At 39.1% G+C, this 22,428-nt stretch overlaps 5 protein-coding genes and 1 non-coding gene across 10 annotated transcripts in view; 3 read left to right on the top strand and 3 right to left on the bottom strand.

Moving 5' to 3' along the window:
• LOC144470252 (agrin) overlaps positions 1-2,285 on the top strand; it is a 23,937-nt gene extending 21,652 nt beyond the window's left edge. Inside the window, exons 7-9 of the mRNA XM_078181196.1 lie at positions 288-410; positions 906-1,082; positions 1,161-2,285. Coding sequence (XP_078037322.1) covers positions 288-410; positions 906-1,082; positions 1,161-1,392 — 532 coding nt within the window. The 3' untranslated portion in view covers positions 1,393-2,285. The remainder of the gene's footprint in view (positions 1-287; positions 411-905; positions 1,083-1,160) is intronic.
• A 1,383-nt stretch (positions 2,286-3,668) lies between these two features.
• Positions 3,669-3,750, bottom strand: Trnas-aga (transfer RNA serine (anticodon AGA)). The gene has a single exon. It is a non-coding gene; the product is annotated as a tRNA-Ser (tRNA).
• An 815-nt stretch (positions 3,751-4,565) lies between these two features.
• Positions 4,566-6,773, top strand: LOC144469627 (complex I assembly factor ACAD9, mitochondrial). Its single transcript, XM_078180071.1, has one exon. It carries the CDS (start codon positions 4,639-4,641, stop codon positions 6,523-6,525), a length of 1,887 nt encoding a protein of 628 aa, XP_078036197.1. The 5' UTR covers positions 4,566-4,638; the 3' UTR covers positions 6,526-6,773.
• On the bottom strand, positions 6,652-9,616 carry Trus (programmed cell death 2 like trus). Of its 2 annotated transcripts, none has more exons than XM_078180073.1 (6): positions 9,131-9,616; positions 8,947-9,058; positions 8,437-8,829; positions 7,880-8,313; positions 7,330-7,788; positions 6,652-7,242 (listed from the first exon to the last, which is right to left on the bottom strand). In XM_078180073.1, exons 3-6 carry the CDS (start codon positions 8,545-8,547, stop codon positions 6,978-6,980), a joined length of 1,269 nt encoding a protein of 422 aa, XP_078036199.1. In that variant the 5' UTR covers positions 8,548-8,829; positions 8,947-9,058; positions 9,131-9,616; the 3' UTR covers positions 6,652-6,977. The 2 variants fall into 2 exon arrangements, with proteins under 2 accessions (XP_078036199.1, XP_078036198.1); XM_078180072.1 differs by having other exon boundaries at positions 9,143-9,616.
• A 47-nt stretch (positions 9,617-9,663) lies between these two features.
• Ubc6 (ubiquitin conjugating enzyme 6) lies at positions 9,664-14,113 on the top strand. 4 transcript variants are annotated; one of them, XM_078180077.1, is made up of 5 exons: positions 9,664-9,754; positions 10,291-10,428; positions 11,327-11,407; positions 11,493-11,697; positions 13,299-14,113. In XM_078180077.1, the coding sequence occupies exons 2-5, from the start codon at positions 10,385-10,387 to the stop codon at positions 13,452-13,454; spliced, it is 486 nt and encodes a 161-aa protein (XP_078036203.1). In that variant the 5' UTR covers positions 9,664-9,754; positions 10,291-10,384; the 3' UTR covers positions 13,455-14,113. The 4 variants fall into 4 exon arrangements, with proteins under 4 accessions (XP_078036203.1, XP_078036202.1, XP_078036201.1 ...); XM_078180076.1 differs by lacking the exon at positions 9,664-9,754 and having other exon boundaries at positions 9,821-10,428; positions 13,299-13,460; positions 13,693-14,113; XM_078180075.1 differs by lacking the exon at positions 9,664-9,754 and having other exon boundaries at positions 9,821-10,428.
• Positions 14,114-14,164: 51 nt separating this feature from the next.
• LOC144469629 (inhibitor of growth protein 1) lies at positions 14,165-16,571 on the bottom strand. The gene is made up of 3 exons (XM_078180074.1): positions 16,034-16,571; positions 15,460-15,663; positions 14,165-15,393 (listed from the first exon to the last, which is right to left on the bottom strand). The coding sequence occupies exons 1-3, from the start codon at positions 16,167-16,169 to the stop codon at positions 14,819-14,821; spliced, it is 915 nt and encodes a 304-aa protein (XP_078036200.1). The 5' UTR covers positions 16,170-16,571; the 3' UTR covers positions 14,165-14,818.
• Positions 16,572-22,428: the final 5,857 nt, after the last annotated feature.

Here is a 22,428-nt window from a genome sequence, read left to right as displayed (position 1 = left end):
TCTCTCTCTCTCTCTCTCTCTCTCTCTCTCTCTCCCTCTCTCTCCCAAACGTGCGCACGCGCTAACTCTTTCTCCACATCTTCCGTCTCGTCGTGGCCGGACAGAGACGAAAGAAACGTGAGAGAGGTGAAGAGGAGAAGAAGAAGAAGGAGGAGGAGGAGGAGGAGGAGGAGGAGGAGGAGGAAAGATAGGTGTTGCAGGAAGCAATTACCGCGTCACGAGCGTTAGTTACCAGCGTCGCTGAACGATACGTCGATCAGACGTTCAACCACGGTTGCGTTTTTCAGAAAGGGCATTCAGCTGGCTCACGTCGGAGAGTGCACGACCTTGAAGGAAACCGAACAGTGCCCCGAAGACTGCAACGAGGTGCCCGAGGAACCAGTTTGTGGAAGCGACGGGAACGTTTACCGGTGATTAAGAGCGTTATTCGAATTCCACGACGTCCGACGCCGGCCGTTTTAAGAGCGCGTGAATCACGGACGCGATGGCCGCTCGTTACGAAAAATCGAACCCTCTTGTATCCCCGACGAAAAGTTCCATGTAACGCGGTCGCGTCTACTTGTTCGAGAATCCCAGGCCCATTCTGAGGCCCCTCTGAACCCCTTGGTCCCCTTGGCCCCCTTGGCCCCTTTGGCCCCCTTGGACCCCTTGGACCCCTTGGACCCCTTGGACCCCTTGGACCCCTTGGACCCCTTGGACCCCTTGGACCCCTTGGACCCCTTGGACCCCGCTCTTTCGCTTTATTGCTGTGCGCGCGTTCCTCGACGACAATCGTTTAAATCGTCTCGACTCTCGGCTCTCGGCTCTCGACTCTCGGAGGCGCCCTAGAAAGTTCAGCCGGCACTCGACGTCCCCCGAGCCTCTTAAGAGTCAACGGCCAAGCTTGATTCTCTCTCTCATTTCAGGTCCCTCTGCCATCTGCAGCGCGAAACGTGCGGTCAGAGGGTGGTTCAAGTTCCGGCGCAACATTGTCGCACCACTGCGCTCTGCAATCAGATTTGTAGCGGGGAACGCCAGTTCGTTTGTGGCTCCGACAACAAGTTTTATCGCAACGAGTGCGAGATGAAGAGGGACAACTGCGGGTAAAGAGACCTCTTTTTCTTCGGCTGAGATTTCAATAGTATATTCGAGGAAGCTTGACGCGATCGAACTTCTTTCAGGAAACACGTCTACGTGGTGCCCATGAAGAGATGCGTACAGGGCTTCCTGTTCCGCGGCTGCCAAAAGATTTGCCCGCCCTATTACGATCCTGTTTGCGGCACGGACGGCATGACATACAGCAACGAGTGCTTCCTCGAGATCGAGAACTGCCGCAGCCGAAGCGCGGTTACGAAGAATTACCACGGGGTGTGTGGCCAGCCGACAGAGGAGCCGAAAAACTATTTGTATTAAAGCCGACCAGTTTCTATCCACACGGAAGTCTCTGTAGAGAAATACTCTTTCGAACGTCTACTCGCTTCAAGACAGCTCGAAGAAACGGACATAGAAAAAGACACGGAAACAGAAATCTTAGAAAGGGAGAAATACGATAACGATCGGGACAAATCCCTTCGAGTCGACGATCGACTCTCGCGCGCGCGCGCGCAAGACAATCCTTCCAGCGACCGGATCGCGAATCTGTCGCGATAGATTGGGACACGATGCCCGCCCAAGTGCCGATCGTACCCCGATCCTGTCTCGATCCTATCCCCATCGACGATCTCGCGCTATGTCCTACCGTAGCATCGTTCGGAAATTTGCGAGGGTAATACGGCATTAATCGGCAATCGGATCCCTCGAGAATTGTCCTCGGGATCAACGATCCGACCGATACTTGACCGGTACTTTCGTGGAGAAAAGCCGATTTTGATGGATGCACGAGCGAGTCGTTTGGCAGACTGCATGTATTTATTTCGGTACGAATCTCGCTGCAGCAAATCGATCGCGCGTAGATCCATCGATTTCTTTCGCCACGTGCTCGCCGATACAATCATTCTTATTTATTTTAGTATTATTATTATTAATTACTATATTGTCGTTGCGTCGGTTCTCCTCTTTAATCCCTGTCGCCACAGTAACACGACGATTCTGAGACGCGCCTAGCCCCTATTCTAATCGCAAGGACCCTATTTAGCTACTTGTATATCAACCCTACGACGTTGCGATGTGTCATCGTATTACGATTTTTACTCTTTATCATCGTACCCTTAATTTATTTATCGAACATGCGGCGACCCTTACCTTTGTATCGACACTAACACTCGTGCTTCGAATGTCAATAATAAAGTATAATATACGGATATTTTAAGGTAAACGGTTGTGTCAATGATTACGGATTATTCTTCGCTCAGACTCCCGTAGCATTTTATACGGAATGCAACAGTTTGAAGACGGCATTTCTGAGAATTTATATATTGCAAGTTTGCCAGGCTGAGCAAATGTCTAAGACCAGGAAGGTAATATGAGTAAATGGTGGCGCCATATTTTCCGCAAGGAGTCATTGCCGAGTAGTTTCAATTGCCCGCCGCTGGTGACGCCAATAGTCTTTGGCAAGTAGTTCCAACTTTCGCGTCCCGAATGACGCCACGAGTCCTCGACGAATTAGTTTCAACTTTCTACCACGGAAGGCGCCACCAACTCTTGGCGAGTAAATTCAGCATTCTGCCACAGCTGGTGTCAGCCGATTTCGGCGAGAAGTTTGAGCCTTTTGCCACAGACTGCACCACTAGTCATTTGTTTGAGTAGTTTCGGCATTTTGCTATGTCGCGTTGTACGAAAGGGAGCCATAACAAATACAACCGACTTTTATCTGATTCCCTTTCAATATCTTAAAATTATTGTACAATAAAATAAGTATTGTAATTTCTGAAAATAAAGGAACTATTAAACCTAATTTAAACGTGTCTTTATTTAGGAATTCATAACCTTTCAAGTCCTGCACATTCCTTCCATATCCTGACAGTAAAGAAATGTTGAGCGCCCGACTTGTCATTGATTTAAACTACTTGTACCACGAAAACATACAGATAAATATTTCAACTTGCTGTTACTGACTTATGACTGATTTTTACTACTTGCAAGAAGAATTCCGACAATTTCCGCCAGAAATTTCGATGATTAGGTTCTCCGATAAACATTAATTCTAGTAGAATGAGAGCATCAAATGCTAAACCAAATATACGGGATTGTTCAGGAGAATCTACTGCACCGATATAGTAAAAAAGAACAAATACGAATACTGCAAAACATAATAAATAAACAAAGAAGTTACTAAATTTTGAATAAGAAATTATAATATTAAACAATGTTTGCATTTGCTTCCTTTACATAGGATCAATGCAGTAGATTCTCCTGAACAATCCAATCGGATATCGAAATTTTTTGACGCCTGTTTCGCTACCGAATTTTCCTGCTACAACATTTTAAAAACTCGCGGATACAAAATTTCGAAAGTTTTCCAAATCTTGCAAGTGTGAATCAACGCAAAAGTAGTAAATCAGAATTACCATTAATCGCTGATATATTTATCCTATTAGCATTCTACGCGTTGTAGCAACGTGGAATGCGAGTGCAAAAATATTGAAACGGATTTGTTAAACGTTGGGGTAGTAATTGAAATAATCATAAAAGAATAAAGGGGAGGTGTATTTATTTGGTGAATCCTCAAAAAAAGTTAACGGTATCTCGCGCGCAGTCGGTAGGACTCGAACCTACGCTCCCAGAGGGAATCTGATTTCTAGTCAGACGCCTTAACCACTCGGCCACGACTGCTGCGAGATCTATCTATATAAATTTCATATAGAGAGCAGTCTGAATAGTTTGAATAATGTCGTTTATTTTAGTACGCTAGAAGTTAAGTGAAAGGAAAGGAAGGAGGCACAAGCAAAATTGAGGTGAAAAAGTTTCAGGTAAGAAAGGAAAATCTAGTCAGCCGGAGTAAAACGAAAACTTGCATTTTATCGTATCCGTTACAATAGAAAGGTAACAGACAGACCATGTATTTATAAATTAAGATGCGTATTTAGTAGACGTTACGTAACCGTAGGTCCTAGGAAATCTGAAAAGCCGTTCCTGACATAACGTCAAAATTTAAAAAAAAAACCCACACATGTAGTAGCGTCCTGCTCCCCAGTGCCATATAGCTGGATGTGACTGAAATCTGAGAAACCGCGCGTGAAGTAACCACAAAAAATGAAAAATTAAAAAATAACAACACATCCGAATTTATCTAACATTATCCGAGAGGCGTGGTGTAATTAATATTTTTGAAGTCATTTGGTTTCCTGCAACAGGAGCTTCTATTTCTCGCCACCAGGAGTGCCACTATCGCCATTGAATCGAATGCAACTCGGCAGTCAGTCGTCAGTTGTTTGATTGTTCAACTAATTAATTCAAATGTTGCAACTCGCTAACAAAATATCAAAGATAACGTGAGCGGAAGCGTGATGGATCATTCACTTGCCGTTTTCCATTTTTTTTTCTTGTTTGTTTTTTCTACCCATGTCGGCAGCACTGTCTCACCAGTAAATTGTCAACCAATCACAGTATAGAAAATTTCCGTATAAACTCCCTAACGGATCTCTAACGAAAGTCGTGCAATTCGACAGAGTCGTTGAGAGTATTGCAAACGTTGCATGCACTATTTCCACGTGATTAAAAATGTTCGCTCGGCATCCATTAAAAATTAAGAAATGTTTCTCTACGAAGTTATACAGTATTGTAACAAGAAATATAGAAACTGCTACGCAATCGGAATTACCACAATTCATAAATGTACATTATTTTCCACGACAAAGGGAAAAGCAACCAGCAGTAGCCCCAGTGTTGAAGAATCTTGCATTGGGGTCGATGAATACAGAAGTTGTGGATCTGCCGGAACCCCAGACTATCGAAAGATTCAAGGATTTTGATATGTGGTTGACGCCGATTAACAATTATGTTCTCAAGTGTATTAATTCCGACAAGAAGCTCGACAAGAACGAAATATTATCGTCTCTTGTAGATCTAGGTGTATTTCGATCATACGTTAGCGAAGACTATCATGGTTTAAATTTATCAGATACCGAGTCATTGAGACTTATGGAAACGGTAGGCATGTTACCCTGGTTGGGTACATATTTAGTAAAGAATCTCATGTTACCTGTTCAATTAATTTTGAAATATGGATCTGAAAGTCAAAAGCAGAAGTATCTTCCAAAGATTATGAGTGGTGAAATTACTCCCACGATATGCTTAAAAGAAAATGACAATGGAACTAATATTAATCGTATGCAGACTACTTGTATACAACACGATGCAAATTCGGTAGTATTGAATGGAGAAAAAGTATTTGTTTTCAATGGGATCAAGGCTGATCTATTTTTAGTTTTTGCGATAAATAAAAGAGGATATAAAACAATAAATCCAAATGATATATCACTCTACTTGGTTGAACGTAATTACGAGGGGATAAGTTGTAACAATGTTTACGAAACAATTGGATACCATGATATACCTGTATGTTCTGTTAAATTTGAAAACACTATTTTACCCAAAACAAATATTTTAGGAGAACCCATGAAAACTAAGGCATTTGATATTATGATGGATCTGCTGAAGCCTGGAAAGCAAAATATAACTGGCCAATCTATTGCCATTTTAAGAAATGTTATAAATCATTTGACATCAGATATTTTGGAAGTGAAACAATTGGACAGGGATCTTTATACATTTGATTCTGTCCAAATGATCTTGGCTAAAGCAGTATTCTCTCTATACACTATGGAGAGCATGGCCTATCTAACGAGTCGATTGGCAGATTATTATGAGGATCAAAATGTTGAACTCGAAAAAGTTGTGACAGAAACTTACTGTGCTAATAAATGTTTGGATTCTATACATTCATGTTTACAACTATTAGGCGCTCGGGTTTATATGAAGAATAACTTTTATGTAGATGCGTATCATAATGCATTGGCATTAACAACGCTTGATACAAATAATATAGATGCACATATTTACATAGGATCATCTATTTTTCAATATTCAGGAACAATGTGGGATGATGATATAGGTAAAAGCAGAAACGCGGCATATCATCCCATCTATGTTAACGTGAAAAAGTATATAGATTTCTTCTCCAAGAGACATATGATGGCCAGTTGTTTTCATCAATCATTGGCACCTAGTGTTCTATTTCTGCAAAACTCTATAGAAATGGTGCAGAAAAATCTGGAGAATCTATTGCTTACCCATGGAACAAGTATTACAGAGAAACATATGGAACTTCATCGGATAAGCGTCATGATTACAGAATTGTATGCAACGTTCGCCAATATGATACGTTCGTCGAGGTCATATAAAATTGGTCTTGAAAATTCAAGTCACGAAAAAGATATGGCAGTGTGTGTAGCAAATAATATGTTAGACAAAATAACTATAATTGGGCAACAAATTTGTGACCAGGAGGTATTGAACGGTGATGTGTATCGCAAAAATATAGCGAAATTACTATTTACTAAACGAACGTATCCCATAGAACATCCTCTATCTAGAACATACACGTAAACAATGGTCATATAATAACTTATAATAAAAAGATTAGCACTTGTTAGCAATGATCAAGTATGTGCATGCATGGAAATGTTTGTATCGGGGAATGACTGTAAATATAGATATAGTAAAATAAGTAAATACGGTAAGAGACTAAGTAAATATATTTCCATTAAGACTTCTGTATTTATGTATGAATGATACTGTAGAATTATCCTTAAGCTACGATGAATTGTTGAATAAAACAACAGTTTTTCCTGTAACTGTTCTACCCCAATTTTTTAGTATTGTTTCCAGTAACTTTCGCACCAGAAATTAGAATTTCGTTCTTATGCACCATTTTTCCTAGGAATTTTTAAGTAGTCATGAACTGGTGGACGGTATTTCGCTACTAAAGGAATGAAACTAACATTCTTCGAAAATGAAAAGTTTACAACTTCTAGTCAATTTATTTTGTTCTTCTATCACTATAGCCTTTCTGCTTGAACAATAACATGCTCTTCCCTGTATAAATCTGTTGCAGACCAACAACTTCTCAAACAAGTGTATATTAAAACAGTTCCAAATTCGATTTGAAAGTTTTTTTCTGTACACGGTTGTAGTATCAACTTGGAAATTAATGTCGATAAAATCTGGACTTCGAAGATCATTTCACCGCCGCAATGGCGACATTTCCCTACGCATCCGCTGATAGGATACAATAGCAATGAAGCTGAATTATCTCGTGAATATCTGGTGAATAATACAGTTAAATGATTAGACATCGTAACAGCCGATATAAAACGGTATAAAACTACTAATTTGAAACAAATCTTTTACCGTAGAAGCTGTCCAGGGCTTTTTTGTATCCGTGAAACAAAATTATGGAACATTTCATCTCCGTGCATAGGAATACCCTTTTCGTATTTTTCTGAGTCAGTTTCACTTGTTTTCCCTTCTATTGAATCCACTGCAGATTTCGTAGACAGATCTGGATTTCTGTATTGATACTTTAATAGTAAATCACGAACGTGTTGGGGTATATCTACACCATGATCTTCTTCTTCTTCCACAGAAAGGAATATTTCAACAAATGAGAATTTCGTTTCGCTGTTTGACTCTAGCTGTATAGGGAATGGAGTTACTTCGTGCAGTAAACCAACTAGGTCACGTTGAGGCTGAGTCGGTGTATCTATGCAAACAACTTCGCTTTCTTCTCCGTCGATCTCTGCGGATGCTTGAGGAGAATCTAATCTACCAACCGCTCCTATTCCAACTGGAGATTCCACGCTTGCTGGGCTAAAATCAGTCAAACCAGTCACTGTGTTTCTAGTATATTTATAATTATGTCAACAAATAACTTTGCCCCACCAATTTCCTGCAAATATACCTGTTTGCATTAGGGTCGTCTACGTGCAATGCACAAAGTTCTTCTCTTATGTTCTGCTCTGCTTCTCTTTGCAAAGAAAAATTAAACTCTGTTGCTTTGTTTGACAATAAATTGTTTCCATTCTGTTCAGTGGAATTGTCATTAAAATTATCACCCCAGTTATCCGCGTCCGACAACCATGATGTTGTTGATGGTACGGTCACACTACTAGTATCTATTGTATTCGTCTGGAATTCATCTGCTAAAACTTGTACCCTCAGACAAGTCCAACTTTCATTTTGATTCCAACAATTCGGATTTATACAGGCGAAAATATAAAGTATTCTGTGATATTTCGAAGTATCTAATGGAACGTAGAGTTGCAATACCAGGAGTTGATGTAGTCCGCATAGTCTGCATTGTGGCAACGATAACGTATTTTTCTCGTAACAGTCCTGCAAACAAAACCGATCTCTTCAATCCGGTAATTAATCGTTTGTTCGATACCGCAATAGAGAAGAATAAAAATCATTCGAAAATTTGAAACAGTTACTTTAAAACAATGACTGAAGACTTACTGGAAATCCGCCGATCTTGTTTGTCATAAAATTAATGCTTCCCCGGTGTTTATCAGTAACGCATTCATCTTCGTAACCCAGGTACACTTTCGTCCGGTTATCACAAGCCATTAAAACCGCATAGAAGTCTACTTCTTCATTGGAAGACTCGGTAAAATAAGGAATGCTTTAATTCCTCGTCACAACGTTGTATTGAGCATTCAGCGGTGGACAGCTGACATGCATCGGTATCGGTTCACGCGTGCGCTTTTAACAGTATCCTGCCCATTATCGATTTTTCAATGCTTTACGTATAAGCAAACATTACGTAAAGCGAAAAGGGAAACAAGGAATAATTAATCTTTTCTCGTGTATACTTGCAAACTATGCGATTCTGAGAGCATCGTGAAACCTCTGTATCAGAGAATACGACATCCAATTACAATTAAATTTTACAATTGAATGTGCAATGTAACGCGCGCTTATGCGGGAGCGTTTGTAATTCTCGTAATTTCTAGAATGTGTACATACATTCATACATACATATGTCACGTTCGAGAAGCATCGCATTCAGTGACATTTTCTACGAAAATCCCTAGTAACGTAAATTGAATATTATGGCCGCTTCGCGTCTATGTCGTCGCTATAAATTCACAAAAACAACAAAAAAATATCAGAATGTAATACATATCGTACTAGTGTTTCTTATACACACATATGTCAATACCGTGATATTTATCACATGAAACCTAGCTCAAAATTTCCCTTGAGAAATTAGGAACGTGATCTGTTCCAATGAAAACCACATTCTAACGAAAGAACGTTTCTGGATTGGTCCCAAACCACGATGATTATATTTGTATACGATAAACAATTTGGCAATGATTCTTGCCCACGACCCCGTACTCCTCAGTCCCCATGACCATAACGATGACCAGCAGTGTCTGCGACGAGGGCAACAGTCATCGGGAATTGCCGCGCGTAATTCAAATCATAATATCTCGAATTAATATTATTCCCTCTTCCCTAAAAACCCTCATACTACCAATAATATAAATTTTCCGCTTATTTCTTTGTTTTCTATTATTTCCATTCCTTAAACGTTAAACGAGAGTCTTTAGCCTGTTGTTGATCGTGCGTGCTTCCCTCGTTTTTGTAATTTCGCGCGCTATTTTCACCATGAACATACTACTGCTACGGAGAAACTTTGTATCGTACTTTTGTCCGCTTCGGTAAAGAGTGTTTGGAAGGGGAAGTCGGTGTGCGAGGAGCCCCTATCGTAGACATCAGCATCACCCCAGACATCGTTAACACTGATCTACGGACACGGACTACGGTTGTACGTACACATGTGGAATTTCGTCTCCCGATACCGATTGTTCTGTTCGTTGGTCACACCCGGCTCAAGATCCTGACGATCGTTAAAAATTGGAAGAACAAACACGGGACAGTCACCAACTATTGGTTGAGTTGTCCGATTTTAGTTAGTGACGTCATGCGCAAAACAGTTCGTTCCTTATCCCCTCCGTATATCTATCCAGCTGTCCGTGGTTTGGCAGTCCGGTGAACGAATTTCTCAGGGTGATCATTACGTAGGTTTTTCTCATGCTAGTGAGTTTTTTCTTGCGAGCAAAAGGCGAGTGAAAATCATCGGTGTCGAACTGTCGATACGTGGTCGAGTGCCAATCGGGGGAACCTGTTCGGTGGAACTAATTTTGAACAAGCTTATAACGGTATCGCACGGATAGGGTGGCCTTCGGACTGACAAAAGGCAAAGACATACGCAACAGAAACAACTGGCGTTCTCGTGTATACGACGAGGTCGTCGGAGCAACCGCCGCGCGGCCCAGTGATTACATATTTATTCAACTATAGGAATTAACGCGTAAGCTGTCCCACGGTCATCGAAAACGTTCTGGAATTCGTCCGAATCGAACGATTTCAGAGCGACGAGCCCAATTCGTGAGGGATGTCTACCCCTGCAAGAAGGAGACTAATGAGAGATTTTAAGAGGTACCGTGGCTATCGTAACATTTCTGTGTCATCGCTTTCGCGATATCATGTACCGCCATTGCGAATGGAATTTTCTATTCCAATGCTTTCCTATCCCGTAACCTTCCTTCCCTGCACGATTCTGTTTGCTCAACGAGAAACAGAAATCGAGTTAGAATGGTTACACACAACTATCTCAACGTCATACTGGTTCGTCTCGCAAGAAGTTATTATTAGGAACTCGCAATCGTTTACTGCGTTTCATTTGTATATCCTTGTTCCGAACGATTTCCGTAGTTGATCGAGAAAACGCATTTGCCCACGATTTCACTGATGTTTGGATTTCGATGGTCGCACGGTGCCCCCCCCCCCCCCCCCAAACTATGGTTTTGTTTATATTTTGATTTCTCTTATAATTGATTCCGATTAATATCGAATTGGCCCGTAGTAACCTTTTTTCGGACGGAAATGAACACACATTTCGATCAAAGCGGCTTACTTTGCTATTGTTTTGAAAAGTTTTGCTCCAATTAATTCGACTTTAAGTTGTAGTCGTTGTTTGTCTACCATTGTGTTAACACTTTATTTCACAAAAGTCTATTAATAGCATTTTCATTGATTATGCTATATTAAAAAAGCATGTTAGAAATCTTCTCTTGAAAAATAATACCAAATAAAATCATTAGATTATGCATATATCGAGGAGTGATTAATAAATAATCTTGATAAGTAATGTTTTCTGTAAAGGCTATACCGTGATATTGAAACCGATAGGTAATCTACATTTATACTTTGCACAAAACTCTTTTATATTGCCACAGAATTGCTGTCCCATCAATTTCCATGATGAAAAAGATTATTTCTATGTTTTTTTTTTATACATGGTTATATGTTTATAATAATGTATTGTTGCAATTAGATTACAAGAAGACCCACCCACCGGAGTATCAGGAGCACCAACAGACAATAATATTATGATATGGAATGCAGTTATATTTGGGTGAGCTTTAGGAAATGAATATAAACAGTAGTAGGTGAAATTTTTCTATTCTTCTAGATGTTTAATGCAATTAACTTCCTTTCAGACCACACGACACTCCATTCGAAGATGGTACCTTCAAACTTATAATAGAATTTACAGAAGAATATCCAAATAAACCACCTACAGTCAGATTTGTTAGTAAGATGTTCCATCCAAACGTATATGCCGATGGAGGTATTTGTCTTGACATACTACAAAATCGTTGGAGCCCTACCTACGATGTTTCTGCTATCTTAACATCCATACAGGTATTGTAAATGCAAGATACATTAGTTTATTTAATAGACATAACCATTGAATCCAGGTACTTCATACAGTTTGTATTCCTGAATCATTGATCTCTTGTCATTGCATGTGTTTCATGATAAATACATATTGTACATTGAGTTTGATACAAGCCGATAATTATTCAACTTGCTGGAGTTAGTATATAATAATAAAACAGACGCTCGTAATACATAATTAAAGTTCTTTTCCTTTCCTTTATGTTGTTTTACTTTTTTGTTTCACAATACTGTGTTAAGTTTCTGTTAAGAAGCTGCATATATGATTTGCATGCCAGTTACTAAATGTAAAGAAAGAAAACGTAAAAGACAATATCAGCTGTGTATGGTATTATACTATTGCGTGCTTAATTATCTTTTCATTTCAAGCGAGATAAATGTTAATTATGTATTTGTAAAAATGTACAATTATGTATCTATTTTTGTCGCATTTCTCACAAAAATCATAAAGATTCATACGTTTTCGTCTTAACAGCGGTTGCAATTCAGCAAAGTCTGATTCATTGAATTCAAAAATTCTTTGCATATACGTATACATGTATACTAGAATATTGATGGTAAAAATTCTGCTTGTAATCTGTTTACTTGACCATAACTGTATTTCTAATCACCAATACCGACTAAAAAGAATGTCATCTATTTACAAATTATGGCCATGCATCATTACAAAAATAAAACGAGGAAAGAAAAAAGAAATAAAAGAATGTCGAGAATGTTGTATAATGAGTACGACTTATGTGGTTGCAGTCGCTGTTAAGTGACCCGAACCCGAATTCACCTGCCAACTCAATGGCAGCGCAACTGTACAAAGAGAACCGACGCGAGTACGAGAAGCGAGTGAAGGCTTGCGTGGAGCAGAGTTTTATGGATTAGTCGCAGGCGTTTTCACGATGCTGTTGCAGCATCAATCAGCCACCTACAGCCATCAGATACAGTGGAGAACGTGCAGCCTTATCAAGGAGCTAACGCTAAAATATTTAGCATGTTTCTTCCTAAAGCTCTACTGAACTACCACGATGTGCAACATTAGACCGAATTTTTACAATGTTGAATAATAAATTATTATAAAATTGTGTATTTATTTATTTCGATATTTGATAACATGAAATTAGTACTATTAAACATTAGATGATAATACTTGACGCTTTTTCTCCTGTGCTATATAAAGCATGGACTCTCTCACGTGCACAGAATTTGTATTTTTAATTAAATTTTAGTACTTCATATAGTACATAAATTCACTTATACCTATTCTGTGTAATATAAAAGACATATGTATGTACGTGTATATATACATATATATATGTGTGTGTGTATATATATATGTGTATATGCATATATATATATATATATAAAAAATGAAAAATATACGCGTATATGTATACATGTATGTGCATACATGTATACATACACACATTTAATAAATGCATAATTCCACTTTATAGACTAATAGTTTTCTTTAACCTTGTATTGTTGTTTCGTCGTATTAATTAAATCAATTGTTATATAATAGAGTATTATTTATGCGTTGTAACTATTCAAAATCTATAAAATATTTGTTTCAGTCTCTTTTGGATGAACCAAATCCAAATTCACCAGCCAATTCTTTGGCAGCACAATTATATCAAGAAAATAAACGGGAATATGAGAAGAGAGTAGCAACTGTTGTTGAACAGTCTTGGTTGAATTTCCAAGAAAGTCACACAGAAGATCCCCGCTGACATTAAGTATGGTTCATTTTGGATTTCATGAAATGTATTTGATACACTTTTTTTATCTCATTTCCACGGGTCCGTGGTCCAGAAAACTTTTTCCTGCACTGCTAAATCTATACATTGATGATATACTCCACTGTTCTACAGATATCTCTTCCTGTATTTTTTTTAAATGGAAAACCTCTTTGGATTTTTTTTATTACAAAAAATGAAAGCATTTATTTAATTTTTGACTATGTTTCAGATACATAAGAATGTAGAGCATTGGAGTGATGTGGAATCGCACTGTGAACTTATGTGATCTTTACCTATAAATATAAATAAAACGATGTATGATTTTGCTCATTATAATTAGACTTTAGGAATCTTTATGAAGCGAGATTGAAAAAGAAAAAATGAAAAAAGACCTGCGTATACGTAACGCGTCGTAACATTAAGTTACGTTATAACAGCTATATTTAATTATACAAAGGCCTTTAAAGGATAAGTTTAAAACAGATCAAACACTGAAATATTAATAGCTTACTTATATGTTCTATACGGTAATCTATTGTAAAGTAGTACGTTTTTTTGTGCACAGAAAGTAAAATTGTCAGTGTATAAATAATATAGTACGTACAGTAAATAATAATAATAAACTTTCTCAGAGGAATAATTACTGAATATTTGTCATTTCCTAATTTGTAGAACATATAGGAAGTAAACATGAAAAAGAATACAGAATGAATGGCACGTTAAAAAACAATAACGTTAATGAAAACATTTAATTTATTTCTTACACAGCTGTGTCGTAAAAAAATGTTCTTACAACTGTGCAAAACTCACATTGTTTTTAGAAAACAATTCTGGTTTACATACAGTTCAAGTTTATGCTCGGCTATGAGAAAAATAGCTGGTTAAACATATTGTATATTATGCAGTGATTGGAGATTGTATTCTAAAAATAGAGCATGTCTATTTACAAAGTAAATCTTTCACGCGTAAAAGAGAAGTTACATAAAATAGAATTTCGAGATATGTGAAGCAGCAATCAAAAGATATCGGTTTCATTCTTACTCAATATATTCATGACACAATATTTACAATAGCCAATATTATACAAATCTAATTTGTCTCCTACTGTAGATAATTATTTGATAGTTCACACGCGTATTTATATATTCAAACAACACTTAAGAAATTAAACAAGTTTAACCAATGTATCAAGTGATTACTATCATTTCTGTTCTTGTCTGCTAGAGGTCAAATAATGTGTTACAATAGAACCATAAAAATTGTATTTAAAATTATGAAGTATCATTTAAAGGATTCTTTAGTTCTTTTTTAAATTAAGTCTTCCAAAGTTTCAACTGTTCACCTGCTTTCTCCTGCTACGATTTCTCCTCCTTCTCTTTGTTATACCTTTCCAATTCTTTCAAGAATTGTGCTTTAGGTTTCATAACGTTCGGTCGATCGCCTCTGCATTTTGGACAGAACCATTTGCCTTTTGGCTTAGTACTCAACGAGACGCACGAGAAATGGAACCATTCGATAGGACATAGATCATTATCGCACAATATCATCTCTCCGTACGATATTTGATCGCAAAGACAATATGTTGGTTCGTCTGGGTCTATAGCAAGCTCGTCTTCCGGCGGTGGCGGAGTATCTTCCCGATGTTGGTTCTGCTGGTTACCTTGTTTAGACTTCCTTTTCTTTTTCTTTCCAGTGTTAGTAGTATTTGTTTTCTTTTGACTACCATTACTTGTATTAGACAATGTATTGGAACGTGTTTCAGTCATCGCGATCATGTCCATTGCATTAGATTCGACTAATGTCTCTGTTCTTGTTCTTCTCGCTCTTTTAGTCTGTCTCTCGGAATTATTGGCATTGCCAGAAGAGTTAGAATTAACATTAGCGTTTGTTTCACGTGTTGATTCGCTACTTTCTTGTTCTTTTCCAAAATCTGTAAATAATTCCAAGTAGATTTACGTGCACAATAAATAAAGTCTGCTGCATTCAATGATCATACCAAGGTTTCTATAATCTAGATCTAATTGTCTGGATTTATTTTCTATAAGATCCTGGACCTGCTGTACAATCTGTAACTTCTCATCTCCTATTTCTTTCGCAGCAATTAATGCCTGCTGTACTCTTAGCAATGCTCTTCTCCTCACTTGCATGTCAGTGTCGTTTCGTAATGCCTCCTGCTGTTGATCCACTTCTCGTAAATATGCTATATTCGATAAAAAGAAAGAAAGAAAGACTGATTATTTTGATTATTCCATAAAATACTCTATTGAACGAAAATAATTGAACAATGTAATATATATGGAACGCTTGAAAATAGAATATACAATTTGATTCTACACTGATTGTTTGTTTCACAGGTACATGACAATTTTCGATGTTATTTCATTTTTTCAACATTTCTATCGCGTGCTGGATTTTTAAAGCCTGCAAGTCACGAGTTGCTTCATTGCGAACAAATTTTCAAGTCATAAAAAGGAGAATATTTAAAATGTAAAATGACAAACGTACACACACGGATGCACACACGTATACACGCGGGGTGCACGTTTGAAAAAGTTTGTTAGCTAAATTACTTTGACAAGTGGCGTCGAGTTCTCGAAGTCGGGAAACATGTCTTTGCAGATCGTTTGGTAAATTTTCGACGCAGTCCAAATAATTCTCGATGTAAGTCGCGGAATACAAGGCTTCGACTACAGCTTGGTTTAACATGTTCACTCGTTTACAAATCTTTCTTGACAGTCAAAAACCATAAAAGCAGTCCATTCCTGAATAGAATCTTGGTTAACACTGTGTCAACTTTTCCAATTTTTCGCACCATTTATACGGAAATGTGTGAGTAATTAATTGACAAGCGCACCAATCTGAATCAATTAAATTGTGGGAAACGTAGGTAAACTGTTGTGTGTATGTATTCTTCTCAGATGCTCCATCTCCATCTGTATTTGTTAATCAGAAAATAAGATGGCGACTGAACAAGTAGTTCGAGTCTCTAAAATTTCTTTTCCACAACACAATAACAAATTCTACTTAAATAGTAAAGATTTCTTGCCTGTGCCAATTTTTCTACACAGATATTGTACATTATCTATCAAATTTTTCCAAATTTTGTGCTCGTAAACGGTAATTTTTCAGTAATTAATCATTTATAACAACTCTACTACATACAATAGAGTAAGATTAAATATTGTTGAATTATCTCTGTAATATTCAATAATTTGAAAATAATTATTCCAAATGCAATAGCGTATGGTTCTACTTCTTTTTATGCTTTTAAACAAAACAAACAATAAAACAAAATATCGTGACGAAATGAACTTAAAAATAATTCGATGGTTCATTGTTGATAAACATATACATTTCTATAACAAATAATTTGGAACTATTTAGAATTTACATTGTGCAGTAAGAAAACAAGCAGAATTGTAAGATTGTTTCCATGTGAAAATGAGTTGAGGGTTTAAATGTTGATTTGACTAGCCCTCTGACGTCAGAACTTGTAACACGGACTGCTACCAATCCCGTCTCAAAACCCTATTTGATTTCGTTCGGTGGAAGTAAGAGTCGTGTTTAGGTCTCGTGTGCCGCAAAATCTGTGTGACGGTTACTAAGAAAATACTCGTTCCCTTGGTTTCAATCGCTAGAAGAAGATGACGTCCACAGGAACCTTCCAAGGATTCGGCGACGACAAGAGAAAATCCAGCAAGTTAGTGACACACTCGTATTGTATTCTTTATCCGTTTCAGAAATATCTTATGGCTGTTGTGCGATGGCCTTTGTGCCAATGGTGCGTCCTTTATTTATCTCGAGTGTTTAAAGGGAAAGAGAAACAACAAAAATTATCGTTGACACGTAGAAATATGTGTACGTATGTATATACGTATGTACGTGTGTACGCATTCATCATAAATAGTTGTCGCATTCGTTGTTAATGTTAACACCGCTTTTCTCATAATGGTAACTAAATTTTATTGTTTGAGGAACCATTTTTTCTTTTTGCGAAGTACATTCGAAAAAATTGTTCTTGTTTATTGTTCAATCGTTGAACATCTATTTCTGTTAGTAGTAGCCAAAAGAAACGAATGGCGTCCTATTGGTTGCTGACTTTTTTGTTATTCATGGTGCGTCAGTTTGAACCGGTCATAACCGGACAATTCATGATTCTTTTTTTGTCCTGGTAATGTTATGGCAAATTACGATACTAACAATTTTCGGATTTATTCGTTTGTTCTTCAACATTTTAAATTAGTATTTCACTTGTTCCGAGTAGTACATCGAAGGTAAATAAAACATGCATTATTATACGTTGTCATTAGGATAACCGGAAATGAATTTTAAGCATCGATTCCTCCCTTGACAGATGTTCTGGTCCTTTGTTGTTTTTAGACACGGAAATTTCGAAAGCTCCTCTATAACTGTTAGCGATTTTTCTTGTTAATTCTTCTGAAAGAATGTAATATGAAATATAGAAAATTTAATCGAATTCCACAACATGCGTAATTAAAAAAATCCCGCGTGTTTTTCTTTTGAAAAATAAAAACAATTGCCATGTGAAGCGACGTAATTATTGCATCTGATGATCGTAATGTCGGTAACGCATCTGAACTACGCCCTCCAGTCAGAAGTGCAAAGGAATGACAACAGATTGCGTCCCCTGTATTATCGCTCTTGTTTTGGGGAAGAGAATTGCACTTGAAAAAGACCTTTTTCATATACATGTATGTGCATTCGATTAAGGCGTCTCGACGAAAGCTTCGCTGATCTCAATAATAGAGTTGATGTAGAAAACGAAGCTGTCGATTACGCCGATTCGTTGAATTTTTCTTATACTTTGCTGACATATGCGACTAAAAAAGATCTGTGTTCTGCACTGCGGTTCGCGAGTAACCTTAAGCCATGGAATGTAGTCTCAACTTTATGCAACATATGCAACGCGTAATCATCATAATTAAGAAAGCAGGTCGTTTACACAACCCTTTTCTACTTTGTAAGGTCCTGGCGAGCGAGTTTACCTCTGCGAGTGTCGTGTTACCAGTCTGTCGTTTTCGTGGAAAAAACTAGCGGTACACCGCACAACGGCTAAACATTGCAGTGCATGTTTCTAATAAACGGACCGGTTCACTTTCTTACGGTAATTAAAAATAACAATTAAAAAGCTGTTTAGGTCGTAAAAAGGAAAACGACGTTTTTGTAATATATTCGATCGTAATCTATGGAAGTAATAATGCGTTTGTTGCTTTCGTGTAGCAGCGGAGGCTCACTCACACATTCAAATTGCCGGACATCCGGTAACCATGATATCTGAAAATGACAGGCAGCTAACCCTTTTCTTGTCCGCATCCTGGTAGGATGGATCATTTTTTGTCTTTTTTTATTCTTATTTTTTTCGCGAATCTACCGTTTCGGAACAGAATCATTCGTTGTACAAGGGGATTTATCCCTTGATGATATCTTTCTGGCTAACTATAAATATTATATTTCTTCGGTATGCGAGCGCGAATAATACGCGTACTTATGACAATGAGAGAGAGAGAGAGAGAGAGAGAGAGAGAGAGAGAGAGAGAGAGAGAGAGAGATTTTCTGAGTTTCGAGACCACACCAGTCACACTCACGCCGCTTGTTCCAGGCCGATTGTATCGTGAGTCACCCGGCGTCACGTAGTTCCTAGCGTGCCGCATAGAGGCGTATACATTTAGGTACCGAAGCTTCGTAATTGCACAGCCATACAATGTTCTACCCACTCTTTATACTCCCTCCTTCCGTTCTTCTCACGCACACCCCTTATTTCACCCATTTTTCTGTACCCCTTGCCGGCTTTTTTGTTGTTCGGACGCCGCAACTGGGGAAACAATTCTGAGAATCTGTACGGTTGTAGGGAAACATTAATTTTGAATAGACTTGTTCGCGTGCATCGCCACGTGATTGGGTATTAATCGTACGATGATAAATCGGCGATTCGTATCATTCGAATTCATATTTGTTTTTGTTACCCAGAAACGTCCTATCTACTTTTTCCTTGTTGTATATTAACAGTACCAGTTATTAGAAAAAGAGAGAGTGGACCGATTAAAAACTATTCCAATAGTGTTTTCATATCACCGCCTCCTTGCAACTCGCATGTAGGTAGAGCCGCGCGTCGAACTGGCGTGTACGAGAAAAAACAATTTCCGTAGAAAGGAGGAGAATTGTAAGGTTCGCCCACGTGTCTTGGTGTCTGTGTTGTTCAGACCTTAAAAGGCAAAGAGACGCACGGTATTTTCGCTAAGTGGAAAATCCGCGTGTACAAAGGATAAATATAACCAGTGGTTACTGACAGAGCAAAATAGCTGAAGAGAATCGTCTCCGCGACCGTGGTTAGGTGTCCCGTTGCGAGGCTGACCGTTCGTTTGCGCAGTCTCGGTCGTCTCGGATCCGAAGCAAAACCGGCCTAAGGCCCCGTCCACACCAAGACGCGTGTTCTTCCTACGCAAAGTCTGTGTGCGTTCTCCCTACGCAAGAATGCAAGTCGAGAGTCGAGAGTCTCGACTCGAGGACTGGTCAAGATAGTCGAGAGTTCGAGAGACCCAGTCGATAGGAGCCGTCAGTGAATTTCGCGATTGTACGGAACGCGGCACGCGTGTTTCTCTATCGTGTCTCTCGAGTTTTTCGTAGTGGCGCCTCTTCTCTTTGTGCGGCGCGCGTTAGGTTTTCAGTTTGAGATTCTGTCACCGTTCCGTTCCAACGCAGGACTTGCGAACCGAGAAGGACAGACGATCGAGCGACGTGATCCAGCCTGGACTGACCCACGTCTGGAGTTTGTTCTGACGCGTATCAAACCGGCAGGAGTTGTCGTCGTCGTCGTCGTCGTTATCGCGCCGTTGAAAACACGCGTGCTTTAGTGTTGCGTTAGAAAGATTGATAGATAGAGAAATAGATGGATAGATAGATAGATAAATATATAGGAAGAAAGAGATAGAGACGGGGTGATTCGAATTCGGGGGTCACAGAGAAAAATCTTTACACGGAGAAAACATGTGGGCCGGGCAGGACGATACTCAACGATTCAAAACCAGGTTGGTGGATCTAAACATATTTTTTCCACGACAATTCGTCCGTTACGTTTGTTCCTTGATGTCGAGCTTGCCGAGTGAGTGGCGCAGGTGGGGAACAAGGGTACTCGCTCGTCATTCTTTTCCTGTCATTTTGACAGACATGTTATAACCTCGAGGCGCCTTTCTCCTCGGGAATGACGATGGGGAGACAAGTTCGACGACCTGCTCTCCATCGATAAATCGGAACAGCGGCTCTGTAAATTTCATTAAACTAATTACGATTCGCGTTGTATCGATGTATTCATGCCTGTTGCTTTTGCGCGTCCTCTACTTTACCGGTCGAGCTGGCGGATTTGTTCTATGGTTTCACCGTTTAATTCGGCTTGATTCGAGTTTGGTATTATTAACGCTATGAAAATGCTAACAAATGACATTTTAGATTGAAATATAATCGATCGGATCATATCAGTGAATGCAACGGAAGCTAGATACCGAAACGACAAATTTCGAGGTTAATCGCCCGTAATTATCGGTCTCAAGGAAAACGAGAATCGATGTCCATCGTGTCCAGTTTCTATTTTTGCAACCGGGGGACAACAAGAATGCGTAAAAGATTCCGAGACTACCGCAGAACGTGTATAAATGTTAATGTCAGGTGTAACGAGAGCAACCAGTTGCCGAGCATACCATGGACGCGTGCTTCTTCTCCGACGTGTTTCAGCCACTGCTCCAAGACGCGCTATTCACTATTCGGAATTCTCAAACGACTTGACAACAATTTCCTCGTTAAATTCGACTTTCTGACGTTCGTTCGTTTGTCTTATCGTTGCGTTCGTCCCAGAGTCCGAGCCATCGGACCGATGAATCATCCGATGGTCAGAGTCGGAGATAACCGTGGCAACGGGTGCCGAAGTTGGGCCACTCCGGCCATTTTAAACAACAGATAACCTATTTTGGGAAAACCCGTTATCTCGCGTATCGATGAATCACTATAGTTTCCTCGAATAAACGGGATATTTTTTTCAACACCTGTTTGGCATGTCGTGTTGGTTGAATGCGTGCGCCGAACCTAGTTTCTGGTTTCTTCGTGAGCTTTACTTTGATCGTATTTTTTTATAGCTTTCCTTTCGCATTACAAATCGGCGTTTTTGTTACAGAAAGTGCAGCCTCGCCGCGGCGAGAGCCCGCATGTGACACGGTTCATTTTATCGTGTGGGTAGAACTCGTTTTTAAACAGGAACCGCGGTACCGAGCATACTCGCGCGACCGAATTTAATTAAATATCCCGGCAGACAATTTTCTTTCTAGAGGAGACGAACTAGCTTTTTCAAGCGAAAGTCTTCTTAGTTGAAGGGACACTTCTGTATTTCCGGGGAACAAACTCTTCGATACCAAAGCCGTCGCATATTCTCGTTAATTCTTAATCAGGCCATTCGATCGTTTAAAAAATGTACGTTGGAAAGATATATCACCGCATTCAAGGTATCATATATTTGAAAATTTCAAACGACTTGAAACTTGGAAAGCTTTTTGTTGCTGTATGCTGTTTTGAAAAAAAGGTAGCACCGTGCAGCATTTTATTTACTCGTATCCGTTCTGCGGCAAAGGAAACAATGACAAACAGCGCGACATTGTTGGTCTCTTTCCTTGTGAAGTCTGTTAACGACGGTGGTAGCTCGTTTAGCTGCGTCGGGACTTCGGGACAGTTTTACTGTGTATCGGACATCGACCCTTTACCAGCCAGCTATTTTTTTCGCGAGCACGTTTTCCCCCAGCACGGAGCCACCACCACGTCACTAGTTTCCCTTTGCTGTCGTATTCTAATTGTCGTCAATCTCCCAGCCAGGGGAAGAAGAGGGCCACTTGAACCGCTTGAAAGCCCCTCGAGATAATAAAGTCGAGTAGCCATGTCTCGTCTTGTTTCGTCTCGTCTCGTCTCG

Source organism: Augochlora pura, chromosome 5 (assembly GCF_028453695.1).
Source record: "Augochlora pura isolate Apur16 chromosome 5, APUR_v2.2.1, whole genome shotgun sequence".
Classification (NCBI taxonomy): Eukaryota; Metazoa; Arthropoda; class Insecta; order Hymenoptera; family Halictidae; genus Augochlora; species Augochlora pura.
This window is presented reverse-complemented; position numbering and strand designations above follow the sequence as displayed.